This window comes from Embiotoca jacksoni, unplaced genomic scaffold (genome assembly GCF_022577435.1).
Source record: "Embiotoca jacksoni isolate LCO1_2020_lvr unplaced genomic scaffold, fEmbJac1.0.p SCAF_20, whole genome shotgun sequence".
Lineage (NCBI taxonomy): Eukaryota > Metazoa > Chordata > Actinopteri > Embiotocidae > Embiotoca > Embiotoca jacksoni.
The window spans coordinates 10,832,335-10,851,053 of NW_027185341.1; the positions used below are offsets into that span (position 1 = coordinate 10,832,335).

The 18,719-nt window shown below is 41.2% G+C and overlaps 1 protein-coding gene across 2 annotated transcripts in view; it reads right to left on the minus strand.

The window, feature by feature from the left end:
* The window catches only part of LOC138202316 (growth arrest-specific protein 7-like), a 66,818-nt gene that overhangs the window by 3,301 nt on the left and 44,798 nt on the right, over positions 1-18,719 (minus strand). For both annotated transcript variants that reach the window (XM_069156233.1, XM_069156232.1), the window contains exons 9-12: positions 13,445-13,523; positions 7,936-8,064; positions 7,369-7,492; positions 169-248 (exon numbers count right to left, since the gene is read on the minus strand). In XM_069156233.1, the coding sequence (XP_069012334.1) occupies positions 169-248; positions 7,369-7,492; positions 7,936-8,064; positions 13,445-13,523 (412 nt within the window). The remainder of the gene's footprint in view (positions 1-168; positions 249-7,368; positions 7,493-7,935; positions 8,065-13,444; positions 13,524-18,719) is intronic.

Consider the following 18,719-nt stretch of genomic DNA (forward strand, 5'->3'; position numbering starts at 1 on the left):
AGCAGAGTTTGGCCACAAAATTAGCCACGGGATTTAGAATCTGCAATAAATATAACAATTAGGAACCCTGATACTTGGCTTTTGTGAATATATTATGTATAAACCTGATGAAAAGCTTCCTCTTCTGCATTCAAACTTCACACGCTCATTAAATCCAGGCTTTCTTACCAGACTCGTGGTGACCATCTCCTCGAACCATTTGGACTGGGACTGATTATACAGGTCGATGCAGCGCATCAGATCGTCTCCTGTCACAAAGAATGAAAAAAACCAAGTGATCAGAGGCTGGTATCTTCAGAATATGTGCATTACTGGGGCTTCAACAGCAACAGAGACATTTGCTCCCTTTGTTGTTCCTGTAAGGATTAGTAAAGTAGTACACACTATATCCAGCAGAGGGTGCTACAACCCAAATATTCCCTCACCGCTCGCAGCTGCAACACACATGTAGGTGTTTGCTCCAGCTCACTCAGCTGTCAGTTACTCCACGTCTGCACCGATAACAGATTTCATTAAGATACAATGAGTGATGATAAAAGGAAATATCTAATCGGTTCTTTCATTAATGTTACTGCCTGCATCCCACCGACAAGGAAACAAACACTAAACACTAATCATGGAGGAAATTTCACCAGAGAGGAAATGATGCTGATCGTTCTGCTCTTTAGTCTTTAACAGTCGATGACCGCTGCCTTATATTCACATTAGTGTCGTATTATTTGAACGTGTGACCGCTCGTCAGCTGACAGCGAGCGTGAACAGATTGGAGGGGAGTCAGACAGGTCCACAACAAACTGTTTCACTCACTGCTACTGTGCACACAGTTACACTGATGAGCCAAAGCATTGATTCCCGTGAATTATGAGATCAAACTTGCTCCATTGCATCTCTCACCACCCTGTCGCTGCTTCATGGTTTGTCCCTCCACTCACTGTCCTGCTCGGTGTCTCTGAGGTCTTTACATCCGCCTCTTTCTCCCACATCCAACACATTGACTTGCTGTTTCATATGGCGCAGAAAATGTAGGTTCTTGTGAGATAATCAATGTTATACAGTTCGATATGTGACTGATCGTATTGTTTTGGCTCATCTACAAAATTGTATCGAGCGATATGACATGGTTTTCTTGGAATAAACTCTTTATGTATTCAGTTAAATCGATAAGTTGCAGGACAATCTGGGAGCAGAAAAAAACAACCTTTTAAATATAGCACCTACATATTATGACACAATAAAATGAGCAAACCAGCATTAACATTCACTTGGTGGCATGTTTTTGGCAATTTGATAATATTCACTGGACTTTTACTTCAATCGCAGAGACCCTTGAAATCCTTCAGAGAGTCTAAGCAAGAAAGCAAGAAAGAACGAGTGTTCTGAGTGACATTGATGTTTCCGAGGGACGGAGCGTTACTCTCCAGGACTGAAGAAGGTGAATCAGGTGAGGAGAGCAACCAGGTGGGTTTTCTTTGGTTGGTTGTGTAACATGAATTCGTCCCCCAGCGTCAGACCGTCAACACCGAGTTCTGTTCCCAAAAGATTTGATGTGCGCTCTCTGCTCAGGTTTACGGTCCGCGGTGAAAGTGCAAGTGCACACGCAATGCTGATGTTGGTGAAGCAGAGTAACTTGGAATACTTACTCACGAAAGCTGACGCTTCCCTCTGCTCTGTGCACACTCGTGCGCTCAGCTCCATTCCAACAGGACTAGTTTCAGAACTTTTTGATCATACTTTGTTCAGTGGGTTTAGTAAAAGCTTTGTAGGTAAAAACTGTTTCTTGAAATTGACGCGAGCCGTTAGAGTGAACAAAAACAGTGAAGTTGCGAACCATAAAACCAAAACAACAAGGCCAAAAAGACTAAAATGCACTGTGAAGCTGAAAGGAGCTGCAGGGTTGAATGATTTTGAGGGTTTTCCACTGTGATCAACAGTATCAACATTAAACACGGTCATTGAGAAATACTGATAAATACAGCTTTAAGTTAGGGAAAAAAGTACTTATTATATAACATTTATATTATATATATATATCTATATGCCTATCTATCTATATGTCCCTTGGTAGAATTAAATAGGTTTTCTGGGTTTGAACCGTGTTTTGTGCGTACAGCAGTTTATAATGACAAGAGACAGAATATACAAAATAGATTTTATGTTCTAGCACATTCAAAAATAAAACTTGTCGTGTTTGTCTCTGCAGCACAGTTTACAGTAAACAGGGTATTTTCATAGTTTAGCCCAGGATATGTTTCTATAAATAGACAGTGAAGAAAAAAAACGTGAGAAGAAAAACAACGAGGAGCTGCTGCTTTTTGCTGCAGATTCTCTGTTCAGCTCTTAACAAAACAAAATGCTGAAAATAATCTCCATAAACGTGTGCTGAGAGATGGTTGATGTGAGATGTGAGGAAATCCCTGGTATCGATGCCGTGTATAATCCAGAGCGGTAAGAACAAGTTGTGGTAATGAGACTTTTGTTATCAGCAGACAGATGCCATGCTTTAGTTGTTTTGGCATCAGTCTCACTGCTTCGCTCACGCTGCAGTCATCATCGCTGGCAGCCAGACGCCGTGAGCAACAACTGCTGCTGGCTTGTTGGTTTTTTTGTTTTTTTTTCCTGGTTGCATAAGCAGCACGGAGGAGGGATGGCTCTGTGTGTGTGTGTGTGTGTGTGTGTGTGTGTGTGTGTGTGTGTGTGTGTGTGTGTGTGTGTGTGTGTGTGTGTTTGGATGGAGGACTGGAACTTGTGTGTGACAGCATGTGGTCGTGCCTGGTTGACTCATGACATCACACTTTGAGTTTACGTCTGTTTACTCTTAAGTTGGTGACTTTCCTCAGGTCACATACCTATTAACAACTCTGAAACACCAACCTTCCCTGCTGCCGCTGCTCCGGCTACTTCTCCACTCGGGCCTCTTTTTTCCGACTCCGCCCGTCTAGCATGCGCGTGTCGTTTTCATGTTATTGTTCATTATTCATTCAATCTGACATCAGTTTCATGCTAATGTCTGTTTGTTGTTGTTATTAGCAGCAGCGGTGGAGGAAGTATTCAGATCTTTTAGTTAGTAGTAGTTCACTGCTAACACTGATGCTATTACAGCTGTAGATATTCACCGAAGCACCAAATGTGTGCAGCTTAAAGTGGCCGCCAACAAACAGAGATTTAAAAAAAATTTAAAAGTAGAGGTAAAACAATGAGTCGAATAATCGATTAGACGATCAACAGAAAAAATAGTTGACAACTATTTTTAGAATCAATGAACTGTTTTAGTTAAAGCACACTTTTGCAGAAAATGTAATGTGCGTTCCTATATCCATACTACCGTACCATTTAGCATGCCAGAAAAAGATTTAGTACGTCCCAAAACAGCATGTGAAAACGGGTCATTTCCCTCCTACTGCCACCAGCAGTGACAGTCCTGCTCTTAGCCCCGCCCACAGAGCTCTGATCGGCTCAGAAATGTTCCTCACCATGGAAACAGACATCAGCCAAAACACTTGAGATGTGGGCAACAAACCGGAACAGGAGCGGTGCTGGTGTCATTGTTTTGGACTTTCTTTTCTATTTGACTTGTCTGTTTGTCTCCCTCCACTTCCTGTCTCCCTCCGTGCCTGGTCTCCTGCCGGCCACGCCCACTTCTCCTCTTCTCTGTTTCCCGGTCTGCTCCACCTGCAGCCACTCGGCGAACAGACTGTAAACACTCCGCTGCTGTGTTACAAATCAGGTACGACGTACTCACACGTGCCGCTTTGAGCGGATAAGTGCATTCACACCGTCAAGTATGGAAAACGTGCAGTGCACTATAACGTGCATGCGCTGGCCTGGTGTTGTGCTCTAACTAGTCCAAAAGTTCAGTATGATACTACAACTCAGTCGCCATTATGGCTGCGTAGCGGAAAATAAGGGACCACCGACCTCGAGGATTATTAAACTGCTGCCACAGCACGAAAAGTCTTTTACCAACTACACGGTTGTTGGATAGAAGCCATTTAGTGCATTAAACACAGGGCACAAAAACCGTGAACTATCATGTGAGAGGAATATATGTAAGTGTACTTAAGTGAAGAACGTAATTTGAAACACGACTACCGTCTACCACCTTCATGATGCCGGATTGTAAGTCAGCTTCCTGAAGTCTTTCAGTATTTGCCTTCGTATTTCTCGTCTTGAACTTTGCCAACTTTTCCGGACTTCGTTTCTTGAATTTTGTTGCTGCTGCTTTTTTGTATGGAATCATCAGTTTGTAAGTAAAGACCCATCTGTCTCTGAGTCGTGCCTTCGTGTCCTTCCTCCTGTTAAACTGTGACAGCTGTGCTGTGCAGCGATTTTGGCGCCGAGCCACGTTACTAAAACTTCGACGATCATCACGTGACGCGCAGCGGGCCAAAAAGAAAAAAAAAAGTTCCCCGCACAGAACCCTTGGAAAATCATCAGCAGAAAAATCCTTCAGACTACAGAGTAAAAGCACATATTGTTGCTTATGAATTTCACGATCATTGAGAGGAAAAATCAAACTTTCTTTTGCAAATATTAGCACATTTAATTTCATATCCAGTCTTTGGAAAAATAATCCTCTTGTTTCTAGTAGAACTTTATGAGCATTTAAACACAGCAGTCAAATCACCTGAGAGATTCTTCCCTCTATAACCCCTGTGATAGATGTAATGACTGTGGGATGGATATTAATGTGCGTGTACAGTATGTGTGAGTGTAACCTCCCCCCCCCCCCCCCCCCCCCTCCCAAGGGCAATAGAGTTAGTCTGCACCCACCCACGCCTCCTGCTGTGAACACAGACAGTGTTTCTAACCTCCACTCTCATCCCGACTTCAAAAAAAAAAAAAAAAGAAAAGCTCCCAGTCTGGCTCACAGCGCTGATAAAGCTCATGACTCATGTAAAAAAGACAAACACAGCATCTCAGTTCACAGACAGGGCCAATAAAGACATTTAGTGTCCAAGGTGTTTAAACCAATCTATGCTTCCATCAACTGTTCGGAGTACCAGAGTCCCTACTTTAGAAAAACTTTAAAATACATACTGTATATATGTAATTATGTTTTTTAAGAAATAAGATTAATGCAGGATACATTGAGCTTGATTAATGTATCCCTTTACAAACCTCATTAAGTCTAATTCTTTTTTAATTTTCTAAATTAATGTTGGGAGCTGTTTATCATTTTATATTACCTGGATATTAATTTAGAGTCACTTATTACTGTTTATGTTTCAGCTCACAAAGTAAGAAATAAGAAAGAACCTAATTTATCATCATCAAATACATTTCTGTGCCATATGTTTAGGTTGCAAACCAAAATTAAACATAAACAAAGCAGCAGAAGACCCTAACATAATATTTACGATATTTAAGGGTATTTCTGAAATACTATTGTTCTCCATTATGTGACAAAATACTGAAAAATTACAAAATAAGTGTCTTATAGTCTGATAGTCAGCATAAACGTAATGGTTTGCTTTGAAATATTTTATGAAGACATACGATGTTCTGATGTTTTGTATTCAAACCTTTTCACACCACAGAAGTCGCTCCCTTTTATAGGACAAACTCCTTCACTGTGAAGCTGCTTCCAGACATATTGTTGTTGCTGTGCATTACTAACGTACATCAGTTGGAATATTGCCAATATCACAACAAGAATTGTATTCATCATTTTGCAATTTAAAATGATATTATTGTAAATGTTACAACATTGCACACCTCTAGTGGCCAGATGACTTTGGTACATTGTTTTTTCCAGTATCTACTTTGATCCTGATTCATTTTCACCGTTGCTCCCAACTAGTTTATTAGATTTACATGCTGTGATTTAAAGTCCAGGATTTGGAATCTGCTTTCAGCGGATTTTGATTTGTAGCTAAACCGATGACAGCGGTGATATAAACCACTTCTGATCTCCCCGGGTGATCTCCAGGTGGATGAGGTCCACGTATCTCATGCACAGAGTACCATCATCTCCGAAACACCTTTTATTCAGTCATTCAGATGAATATCGGTGTTTAGACTTAGCGCCGATAAAAATCCGGTCTTTCTAACTCTGTGGTCAACAGCAACTAATTCATCCTCAGAGTATGATTCCAATCATTTTTGTGATTTCCCAACACTTTACTCCATTTCACGCCTTCTTTCAGCACCTAATGAACCATACGAAAAGATCTACGGGGACATTTACTGAACACAGCTCTCCACTAATGCTTCTGTCAGACTCTAAATATTTGGTACACAGAACACCATGAAATGAACTCAGAACATTTCTGTTTCACAGAGGTGGAACAGATTTCAATGAGCCCATGAATCCTCGTTCCACCCTTGTAACACAGTTTCCATTTTCAATTCCATCACCTGGGTCTAAATACAGGTGATGTGTCCAAAACGTTTTTTTGTAGTGGTGTGTAATAAAAAGTGTGGTCTCTAGGGGCCACTGGAGGAGTTTTAAGGCCTGGAAATACGAGAAAGTGGCCCAGAAAATGGGACTCCCCACTAGTCTGTCAGAACTGAAGAATTGTTTCAGACAAGAGGTGAAGTGTTTACAAGAACCTAAAACATGTCCAATTACCTTCGGACAGAACTTTGAATTAGCAGGACTTTGATGACAAAACGCACGACAAGGTTCATCCTTGTGTATGAACTTGTTAGAGATTTGATGATGTTGAGACTTGGGATGGGACCTGATTTTCCAATTTCCAGATAGTCCTTAAAATATAAACAATCGATTACTACGCGATAGTCGTTTTTACCAACGCCTGGTTGTAATCTGTTACTCACGACAGAAGGAGGGCTGGCAGGGGGAAGAATTCATTAATAGTGGAACAGTTCAGAGTGAATTTTTAATATTATTTTTGCCTTAAAATCCCTATCCTTAGCAGGGACAGGGGTTCAGATGGTGAACTACCGTTGCTGGCGAGCCAACGGCTACGTTAGCTAGCTGTAAAGATGCTGCTCCGTCAGAAAAACGTCCAAGTAGCTCACCAAAACAAAACGGTGGCTAACTGTCAGCTATGTCACCAGTGGAGCAACATGTTCCCAAAACATCTGTGATGTTTTAATGCTGGTTTGACTTTAGTGCCTTTAGATTTCTCGTCTTGGTTATTTAGTGGTGGAAATACAGAACAAAAAAACAAAAAAAGGTTTTATCACATCCTGCATTCAATGTGCAGAAAAGTTTGAGCTTAATTTATTTACTTTAAAGAAAGCTTGAATTCAACAGTGGATGTTTTACACCCACAGACACACGATAACTTGCAATAGAAATAAACTGGGCATCGCTGTCTCCCACCGAGAGCAACAAACACCCGAGTGAAAGCATGACCCCAGCATGACCTTGTGGTTTAACCTTTGACCCCTGGCTCTGACCTGCTTGTGTGGATTTCCTGCGGGCCTTCTTGATGTCCTCTTCAATCTTGTTGCTGAGTTTGATCTCCAGTTGCTGAGTCTTCAACTCCAGCTCTTTCTGTCTGTCAGCCAGAGCTTTACGGGCCTGCCGGAGAAAACACAGTCCAGTCAGGGCCGAAGGAAAAAAAAAAAAGACAAACAAACAAAATAACAAAAAAAGATCTGCTCCTGAATTTCAGCCGGAGTTACAGTCTGCTTCCATTCCTCCATTCTGCTACAAACCATGTCAGTGTCCATCCATCCTCCACTGTTAAAGCTGTCTTATGACAAGGCCACTATCTTATTTCCTGTGCAGTTTTAAAGGCTCAGTTGTCCATCAAAGTCGTTCATCTGACAGAAACTCGTTCATCCCTTCTCGGATTGAACGCTGCTCAGATGACAGATGATGTGAGACAGATTCGCAGCTTCCTTCAGCCGTGTACAAAACGCAATTCCAGAGACGAAGAACAGCCGTCTGCTTCTGAACTGACTCACGTTGCAGTTGCTGCACTTGTTGTGTATCATACTGGTGTACGTTTGTGTGTTTACCTTCTCCACAGCTGCGTAGCGACCAACCAGCTGCTTCCGTAGGTCGGCGATGTGGTGGTCGAACCTCTTCATGTCCTTCTTAAAGTTCTCTCGGAAGGTCAGCAACGGCTTCTCCACTTCGCTCTGCAGCTGCTCAGAGACAAACAAGAGTTCAACACTGATCAGACAGTGTCAGGATAACGTCTCCCAATAAAGCGAATGCAACATTTAACTGTTTAAATGGAGAATCCGCCTCGTCCTAATGTTGCCCAAATATCTGTTGCGCTACATTTCTGTTTTATCAAATTTGGCGAGAGTTTGGTACAATTTTGAAAATGTCAGTACGACTGACTGAATGTTATAAAGACGTTTTTCTCTCTAATATATGCTGGTCTGAAATTTGTTATTTTTGCTGTTATTACAAAAGAAATTGCCTTAAAATAATGACTCTTACAACTCTATAAACTAGTTCTTTGTATTAACCAGTCCCTCCAGGAAATTGCAATCGCATTAACTAAAGCAAATTCAAGCAATCTCTGGAATATTTGCATGAGCGTGCAATTTTGCAAAAGTTCTGCAATTTTTCAGCAAAAATTGTCCTCAACAGAAGCTGAGAGTCTTTCCAAACAAAACTCGCTTTATTAACAAAATAGCTCCTCAATTACAATCAGCAAAACTCTCACCATCAAAACTAACTCTGTGGAACAAGTGGAAAAAAATATACTGTATTAGTTTTCTGCCTTGAGACAGTGCACTTTGTTTGCGCATAAAGTATGTGCTGAATTAATATTAAGTAAACAGCATCTAAAGCTCTTATTTTGACAACAGATGTAGCCTTTGTTTTCTATAGTAGTCACAGATAGTCCGTTTTGTTTTCTATAAACTTTTTGTAACGTTCAGCCCCAAGTTCCATAAATAAATAAAAAAGATTAGAAATATAATATATCTGTAATGTGCAGCATACTTATTATCAAAGTGATTACATATTACTGTTTATCAGGAAGTGCTTACATTATTTTTGTTTTTCTAACAATTTAACTGCAAAAAAACTGCAAATCACAACACAATTTTTGAGAAACCATCACAAAATCAAACATTTTTGAACGCAACAATCACAAGAAAACCTGGAGGGACTGATCAACATAATTTAGTATGAACTTGCAAATAAAAACATTTTTTTAAATGTGAGCGGGGAACTAGCAGGAAGTCGGAGTAGGACTTGTGTTGTGTCTATTGCTCATGCTTCATCAACCACTTTTATTTTGATGAATGGGATGCCATCTTGTAACACAGTGTCCCGTTCACTAAATCCGTCCGCACCTCAGTCCTGGGGATTTTATACCCTGCTCATTGGCTCGCAGGCTTCGTCTCCCCAAGAGTGAAGTCGGCTGTTGAGCTTTTGTTGGCAAATGTGGAGCATAACTTTGCCGTCTGAGGCAAAAAAAACATCGTCAACATGAGCTTGTTCATGACAATCTCACACTAATTCTGGAATAAAGTAGGACAGAGCTCTGTTTGTTTCTTCAGCTTATCGCTTTCAGTTGAACTGAGTCATGTGAGGACAGAAAGTTTGGAACAGGACACATATAGAAAAGAAAAGTCACCCCCCCCCCCCCCCCCCCCCCCCCGATTCTATTGTGTTTCCCCAACATGAGGCAGCGGTGGGACAAACAATAGAGGTTTTAGTTTGCAGCTGAATTTCAATGACATATTGTGTCGACTGTCCAAAAGCAAGAGCAACTTTTGATTACTTTCAGATTTCTGATAACTGAAAAGAATAAACATCTCAGACACAATTATGCGTTGAATGACAATATAAATCCAGATGCAGATACAGTAATTCTTCACGCATATTAAGTGAAGCGGTAAAGTCAAGTTTCATACTATTTACATTCCAGACTGTTATCAGTCAAAAACAGAAATATCTTTAACCCCCCGTCTGCATATCTGATTTCATTATCCAAAAGCCTTAATTAACTCCATTCCCTCTGGCTGCTTTCAGCACCATGTCATCATCCTGTGACATGGAGCTAGTTTACATGAGAAATGGTTTTATTTTCAAGGAGCCAAACAACAATCTGAATATTAGAAATCCACCATGCTTTGATTCCTTTTCCTGATTCCTGAAGGCTGTTTTCAGGGTAATTTCACTATCTTCCCTTTTGAGCTCATATCTTGGACAATGTTGGAGCTAAGCATTCACGCTAGATATTGTTTTTGTCAGGACAGTTCAGGCTATCGAGATCTTCCATCATTTGTTTGGAAAATACTTTGAGATTTTTTTTTATATTAGTATATTATTATGTCAAGGGAAAAAAATGATTTTGTCTAATGAACAATGCTATGTTTTTGCATGTATCTTACTACAAACTTTTGTCAGTAAAGATATATTTTTTTTTTATAGCTGTGTAGTGGAGACCGAACCATGTTTGTGGGACATTGTATGACTCAGCAATATGAAAAAAATGTGTGCTTAGTTCTTGACGGAAAATAAATGTTATGAATCACTGCGGGTGGCCAGAGGACCAAACCAGGGACTCACACTCAGGACATACGCCCCTGTGACATGTTTTAATAACTCAGCTGTAGTTCAGGCCCACAAATACGTTATTATTGTAACAAAAATTCTTACAAATTGGGATGTAACGTCAGCCCTATGTTGGAGACAGTATAGAGGTCAACTGTGATTTCAAAACAGGCCTAGCTGAAAACACTTTGTCGTACAGAGAAATGATGGAAATCAGCAGAAAGTTAAGTTCTGCTGGTTATTTTGATATTCAGTATGTTATGAAACGATTAGGAATTTGGGAATTATTCAATGAAGAGCAGCAGCTGTGGAGATGGACGCAGCGCTTCATGCAAGTGAGTGTAACAACGATTAAATTTGATGCAACTTTAACACTGATTATCTCTGCAACACTTCTTCACACAGACGACGCACCGATATTTTTCAGAAAGCTCAAGTTGTGCAGTTTCACAGGACGTGGTTTAAATCTCTCTCAGATGAATACTCGCTGCGCTACTCAACCACGAAGAAGAGGAGTGAATTTGAATGTACTTTGCGTTCATCGGGTTTCTAGAGGTTAAGAAGGTTTAAAGTAAACAGTGTAACTTCCAGTTTCCATCATGGGTTCTACGATCCTAATAACTAATGTGGTGTTCAGTCCCAGCCGTCGCTGATGAATGAGATCTGCAGCTCCTTCCTGCAGTCACAATGAAATCCATCATTCAAAGTTCATCACCACTCAAATCCTTCCTTCTCCTCCGAGAACCTGGAAGAGTGCCGCACATCTGCGCATCTCTGGAGGATAACATCACTGACTGCATTTCCTCCGACAGTCCAGCTGTAACTCTGCTCTCTATCTTTCGCCTTCCCACATCTCTCTCTCGACTCCCACGTCAAACCCATCCAATACGAGCTGAAAATGAACAGCAATATTTCCCCCTCGAAGACATTTCTGCAGATCATGACAGACACGATTTCAGAAAAGTTTTTTTTTTTTTTAAATATGCATTTCATACGTGCTGAACGAACCGAGTCCGTTGAACAGAGCACGTCTCGCTCAAAACTCATCTGGGATCGATCCCACGGCCTGTTTTCACCGAGGATATATATCACAGCTAAAATGGTGGCTGATAAATGTTGAGTCGAAGCCTGTGAGTCTCATGTATGTGCTTCAGCCCACAGAGCCATCAGGAAGCCCTTTACTGTTTATAATTACATTGGAAGGCAGTCCCACTGCTGTGTGAGTCACATTTGTTGTGCACACCGACAGCCAACAAAATATGTACATACTGTACAACATGGAGTCCCTCACGCTCTCTACGACACGCCTCAGGGATGCTCTCTGAATAAAAACTTCATCAGACTCATAAAATGGATGCAGATTGACTTATAACCTGCGTGTACTGTACAATGTATGTGAAATAAGGCCTACAACTGAGTGTAATGTAAATACTTGTCAGTTTAATGTCATGCCTCTTGCTGTTACTTTGTGTATTTAATGGAGCGATGTGCCAGAATTGTGAAGCTTTTATTGGGAAGGCCGTCTGGCCGCATGATGTTTTCCTCCTTCAGACGACAATTATCTTATTATTATCTTATTCTGGATTTTGATGTGTTTCCAACATTTCTCTGAAATATGATTAATGGGGAAAGTGCAAATGTGAAATTTAAGATGAGATTTTCCCAGCAGAGGAGACCATATGGAGGATAAACATTACAGTGATAGCAGCATTTAGATTTCTTATATAAGACCTTTAGAGCTCATATACGGACAGATTACACAGGCTTCATTATTTCATCAGTGGTAAGAGATCGAGTAGTCAGAGGTTTTGTAACCAGGAAAATAATCTTAGCATGGAAAAAAGTGGAATTTGTTTTGATAATTAATTTCCATAAAGTGCCGAAAACTGCAGTACCTCAAAAGGCTACTTGAAATTGGCTCCAAAAGTGAGTCAATCCACAACTTTACAGCAGAAATAAACATGGTAGAAAAAACAGTGACGGCCTCGAAAGCTAATCTCTTTTATATTCCGCTCCTCTAAATTGTATTAAGGCCTACAGGTGTACATTAGAGACCTTTTCTGCGTGGCATTTTGACTTGTGACTGTGTCATTATGTGAAACTCTGGCTGTCTGAATCAGTGATTTTACGTCACTGCAGTTCTAGGACAGAAATGCTCAGCTGTGGTATTGACTGCTAGTTTTGCTCATGATATGTCCTGTAGCAGATAACGTGATGTGATTGTCAATAGAATCTTGTTGAATACAACAGGAAACAGGAAAGCACTCTTTACATAATGTAAATGTTATTGAGAAACATAATTTTCTCTTTTTAGGAGAAAAAAAGCCGATTGTTTATTCACGTTAAGATGAAAGAAATAATCTGCATGCCACTGTTGTCCAACTGTGTAACTCAAACAGCAGCTTTGTCCCAGTTTTACTCTGGACTGTATATACTTTTCACTGCACCCAAACAAACAGTGAAGGTGTTTAGTCTTATATATTAAGTGACATTTTGAGATAGAAAAACCACTTAAATAAAGACGAACACAAATGTGCAGTGTGAAAAAACAGAAAAGGCATCAGGCAAGTTTAAACTAAAAGATACAAATTAGCATTTTCCCGAAGCCTCATAACTCCTGTTTATGGAAGTACAAAGCCACGAGAAGGAGACATCTGGAGGGAAACAAGAGAAAGACGTGGAGTGCCACAGAAAGTGTTTCAGCCAATGTTCATTCCTCTAATGCTTAGCGAACAGAATCGATGCGCTCAAACCAGCTCGTTATAGCCTCATTAACATGATCCAAAGCTTCATCTCCAAGAGATACAGGCTGATAGATGGAGAGAGAGAGAGAGAGAGAGAGAGAGATGTGCAGATGGTTGGGACACTGCTAGCGAGCTAAAGCTACTGTCTGTGTTTGAGGCAAACAACCCATCAGTGAAATTCATGTGAATGCTGTGAGCAGTAAATTCTTCCTCACCTTCTTATCTCATTTTATTTCAACCTGCAGTGGTGATGATTTACCTTTGAGGAGAACTTTAGGTGAACTTCAGCTTCGTCTGCCAGGCTCTTCTTCAGCTGAGCCCAAGCCTCCCCCAGAGTCCTGAGAACAGATAAGAAGGAGGGAAGAGGGGTGGGGATGGAGGGGTGGAGGAGGGGGGGGGGGTGTTTAATATCTTATACAAGAGGAGACCACACACACTTTTTACAGAAAGACATTCAGGGAGGCTGTTGAGGGAACGAGGGGGGGTAAAAGACTTGGGAGATAGAGGGGGGGGGGGGTAATGCTGTGACACACACATTTACGCACACATGAGCAGTCAGTGCAAAAGTTCACAGAGACACACAAGTAAATCCAGAGAGTGGAGCTGAGGTGCAGAGCCAGTTCAGCAGACGATTAGGACGCACAGTCATGATTTATTCTCTCTGCTACGAGTGCAGCTTCTCAACACAGCTGGGGGGCTTTAACAACGAGAACACTCATATTGTCTGGAAGATAAGCGTTCAAATTAAGTTAGCTGACGCACATTAAATAATAATCACACACAACTTCTTTAAACTGCCAGACGTTTGTTTGGATTTGGAAAAAAAAAGTGAAGAGTTCACAGCAGAAAGTGTCCTCGTATTCCATCAGGCTGTAAAACAATCGCAACAGCAGGCAGACAGTCCCGGGCACGAGGCTCCGGGTCCACTGCCGACACTCTTTATGGGTAAGCGGGTCACTTCAAAGCGGCGCTCTGAATGGAAGACATGTGTGGAATTCTCTCAGCCTGACATCCAAAACATTCCTGACACTGTGAGAGTAAAGTCTGGCACCTGCAGCGCTACGCCATCAAAAACTGGATCCAAAACACTCTGACTTTATAAAATCACACGCAAAGATAATTGCACTGCTTAGATGAGATGATTAAACTTGATAAGCGGGAGGATGTGAAATGCATTTATCTGTACTGTTGTGTTCCATGCATCATTCTGCAGTGGATGTTTTAGAGCTATTCACTTCTTAACAACTTCATTTATAAACATCCCAGAAACATTGTTTCTGGCTTTTTTTCACAACATGTGCACATTTCTGCATTTTTTTTTTCCAAGTCAGATAAGTGACATACTGAAATGATTTATGTTCATCATTTCAAAAGCTCAAAATGATTTTGACCCTTTCGCCATTCCATACTTTGCTGACACAGCACAACAAAGACGAGATGAGAGACTTGCACATGCATTTGTTTAAGGATGAAAGCTGAAGTGGCTGGAACTGATATGGTTCATGTTGTTACGCGGGAGCCACAGTGGTTCAGCTGAAACCAAGACAGTTGTAACCATAAAGAGGTTCAGCAGCACCAACAGAAACTTCATTAAAGGTGCCCTGAGGGCTTTTCCTCTAAACAAGCCAACTTTCTGTTTACATGCACTGTTTCTGACCACAATTGTATTGTTTATATCTTTGAGGTCTAACCAGTGTATTGAAGACATTTGTTTCCTCATATAACTCCCTTTACATTTTCTAATTTATCTTTTTAAAGTTTGAAAACTGTGTTGTTTACATCTGTTTACTTGCTTTATACGTTCCTATTGATCAAGAACGCAGCAGACAGGAATGACTCATGAAAACACTGCTCCATAGCTTTACTAGTGGAGACAGGGTATCTTTAACTAACATATAATATGAGCGCAAAAACAAAGTTAACATGAATAATTAAATGCAAAACTGATTTTAAATGTCATTACTTGGAACTGAGGGACTCTTTAGTTGAAGCTTCTATGGACATAGTTGTGATGTTATTACAGCAGAGGTGCAACTAATAAGTTCACAGTGTTTTCTTCACATTGGAAGGCTGCAACCACACTTTTGTTTTGACATTTTTCACCGTTTTTTGTAGACTGACTGTTTCTGCTCTAGATGAGGGCTGCAACCAATGATTGTATTGTCTTATAGATGAAAAACATCTAAGGTCTAAAAACATTTGTAAATACTCAAAAAATCTCTGTCACAATATTGTAGAACACAAGATAACGTAACACGTGCGACAAGTGTTGTTACGTCCAACCAACACTTCACAACTTAAACAACAGGAAAACAACGATGACATTTAAGAACCTGGAACCATCTAATGTGTACCAATCTTGCTTTAAAAATGTACCTAAACAACAAATATATCAACATTGCATTTTCCGTCTATGGAATAATCGACTTCTAGTAATTTTGGTGTAATGCTTTGTTTGTTATTTTGTTTTTTGTGACTAAAAAATGACTCAGCTGTACTAGGTTTGAACCGGGTCTTAAGTTTCTCACAAGTAAGGCCGAAAGGGTCCGATGGTGAACAAAACACTGAATTTCAAATGAGGGGAATCTTACATTACAATGTCTTACTTTTTAAACTATTGAGACCACACAGGACTCGTGTGCACTGCAGTAACTGAGTGAGGACAAGAGGTTTCTCTGTGTGCCGCCGCCGCTGGTGTCCATGGATGGCCTGCGAGGCATTTAGGAAACACAGTAAATACAAAAATAATAGCATCTACTGTTCTGATACTCAGCATGTGAGGCGTCTGTGAATTATAGTGACAGAAAATAAATAGGTTTCACTCTCCATCTCCAAACTGCACGAGTCTCTACGTGCACATCGGTCACAAGCCGCACCACCGTCCACCACAAGTTAATCCTCAACCCCCTCTGGGAAACACTGGATTGTACTGGATTAATGCTGGTGGGCACAGATACTGTAAATTTGTATTTCTTAAAACTGGGGCAGAATTTTTAAATACAGCTCTCCCCCTCAACTCTCCTAAGCCCCTCCCACCAGATAGGCGGCGTCACATACACGTGCTTCAATCACGAAGTGCTCTCCATCTCTAAAATGCTTTGTCTGGATTGAAATGTGTTTTAACTTGTTCAGTGGTGACCTGGTCATCAGGTAAACTGTCGTATCGGTGGGCCAGTGGACTGTCCAAAAAAAAAAATCCTCAACGCATTTACTGTGTTCCTGTCATTTGGGGTGTGCATGAGAACGTGCTGCTGGTGGTCACATCCCGGTGAATGAGTCCTGGGCTGAATTTCTTTCCCAGTACATCCTTGACTGCTTGACTCATCTTTTGGTCTGTCGTCCTTTTTTTGTGTTGTGTTGCAGTTTAGACAATAACAGCAAAACAAAATAACTTTTTCTGCAAGATTTTCCACTATTTATCAGACTAAAGTTTCCGTCTAGATTTTTTAAAGCCTGAACACAGAGCCACGAGGAGCTTCTTTCAGACCAGTTGAATTACAATTTGCCGAAAGGTTTTTATGGAATTGTTGCCCATTGATGCCAAAGAAAACCTGCCTATCCCAGCCTTTAGGTCCCCAGTCTTCCTCTTCATCTTGCTGGAAAATATTGAAGACAATCAATCTTTGAGGGTGATCTCATCCTGCACAATCAGGTACAAACAGAAAATGTTCTAAACACTAAATTATATTTTTTAGTATCCAGGCTGTTTCCTGTCAAATAAGATTGCTTGTTAACTGATATTTCACTGGCTCACAATTTTCCACACTTTTATGTCACATCCAAACATGATAAATTAACTGAAGCCAGGTTGGACTGAAAACTCATACAGGTGCCATATCACGTTAAAAACACACGAGACGCGAGAGGAAACTTGGTTGCGGAGCGTATCTTGTGAATCCAAGCTGCAAAAGCTGCATCGATCCAAATATCATTCATGCTCAATGAATTATATCTCACGCGCCTACAGTCTTACAATCCCCAGTAACAGACAATCACTAGCCAACAAAATACTATATCTCTGGGAAAATTCACCTCCTGCCATGTTCTCCATCCGTTCAATACAACTGATACAGTGCAGGATTGGTAGCTATAAACAAAAAAAAACAACAAAAAAAGTGGTCACATGCCTCACGGACACATCTCTACCAAACAAATGGTAAATTCAGGAATAAATAGACGGCTGGTTCTGGGCCGCGGCCGGTCGGACGGTAGCAACTGAACAACAAAACAGCGATTGTCCCGTCTGACAACAGAGCCGGCCTGAGGGAGAGCATAATGAAAGTATTGTGTTGCACTTTTCTGGGTGTGGGCGGACTGAGCCGGCTGGCATAATCTGGATTCTATATGGGACAATTCCATCCTACTCTGTTATCATGATAATATGAAGAGGGGTTATCTTATGTGAGTGTACAGTAAATACAGCCGGGGGGTGAGGGGGGTTCGCCTCGATAAACCTAGCACAGTCTTATTTGCAGATATAAATGTTTAAAACGTGAAATAAAGTGTAGAATCATTTCTGTGAGGTCAAAGCGAGCCTAGCACGAGCTAACACGAGCAACTGGTCATACCTCAGCAGCAGCAAAATATCTCCACGTATTCAACTGAGCAAGGATGTCAGTTTTTCCTCATGGAGTAAAATGTTCTGCTAACCTCCTTTTTGGAAAGAAAAACTGTTTCCAAAATGGGGGTGACTTTACAGTATTTTGACACTGATTGATCTTTTTTTTTGTATTTTACTATGAAAACAAAAATCCTGCCAAATGACTTCAGCACTGTACACATATTCTGTAAAATGTATATCAGCTACCAACTTTATGAATAGCGAGTGTCTCCCACTGCAGTTCATTAGTACTAACATAATACTGTCAGGAAACAACCAATGGACCATGTTTCTCAGAACAAAGTAACCCTAACATGTTGCTACGCAGTGCCGCCGTGTACTCGCGGAATCTCCTAATACGGATGAGTTTAATAAGGATGCCGTAGGCGGCGTCCACAGCTTCTTCTCTTTGACCGCCCGCGTCGCCCCTCGCAGCTTCCTGTTTCTTTCCATGTTCCTGCGTCCCCTTGATGAATCAAACAAAAGAGCTGCACTCAGCATGACGTCCCCTCTGCTGTCCAACAACAGAAAGGAGGAGCGGCTGCAAACTCTCTCTCTCCCAGCAGGGTAATCCCCGGGAGCACACACACACACACACACACACACACACACACACACACACACACACACACACACCCGCGCGTCTGGGCCTCCTCTCCTCTGCTCTATCTTATAGCCGGAGTACGCTGCAGGACAGAGATCAAAGCGTGCAGCGGTTTACAGCAGAGCCGTCCTGTTTCACATCACCGCTGACAGGACCTGCAGACCCACGCTCACGCCGGGCCGTCTCGTCTGGCCGGCTGCTCCACCGAGGAACCGTCTGCCGGACGAGCTAATTGGTCCACTAATTAGACGTTAGCGTTAAATTACACCTGGCAAAAACTCTCCCAGCCGTTAAAGCTAGTGTTAAGTTCTCATTGACAAAATACAAGGA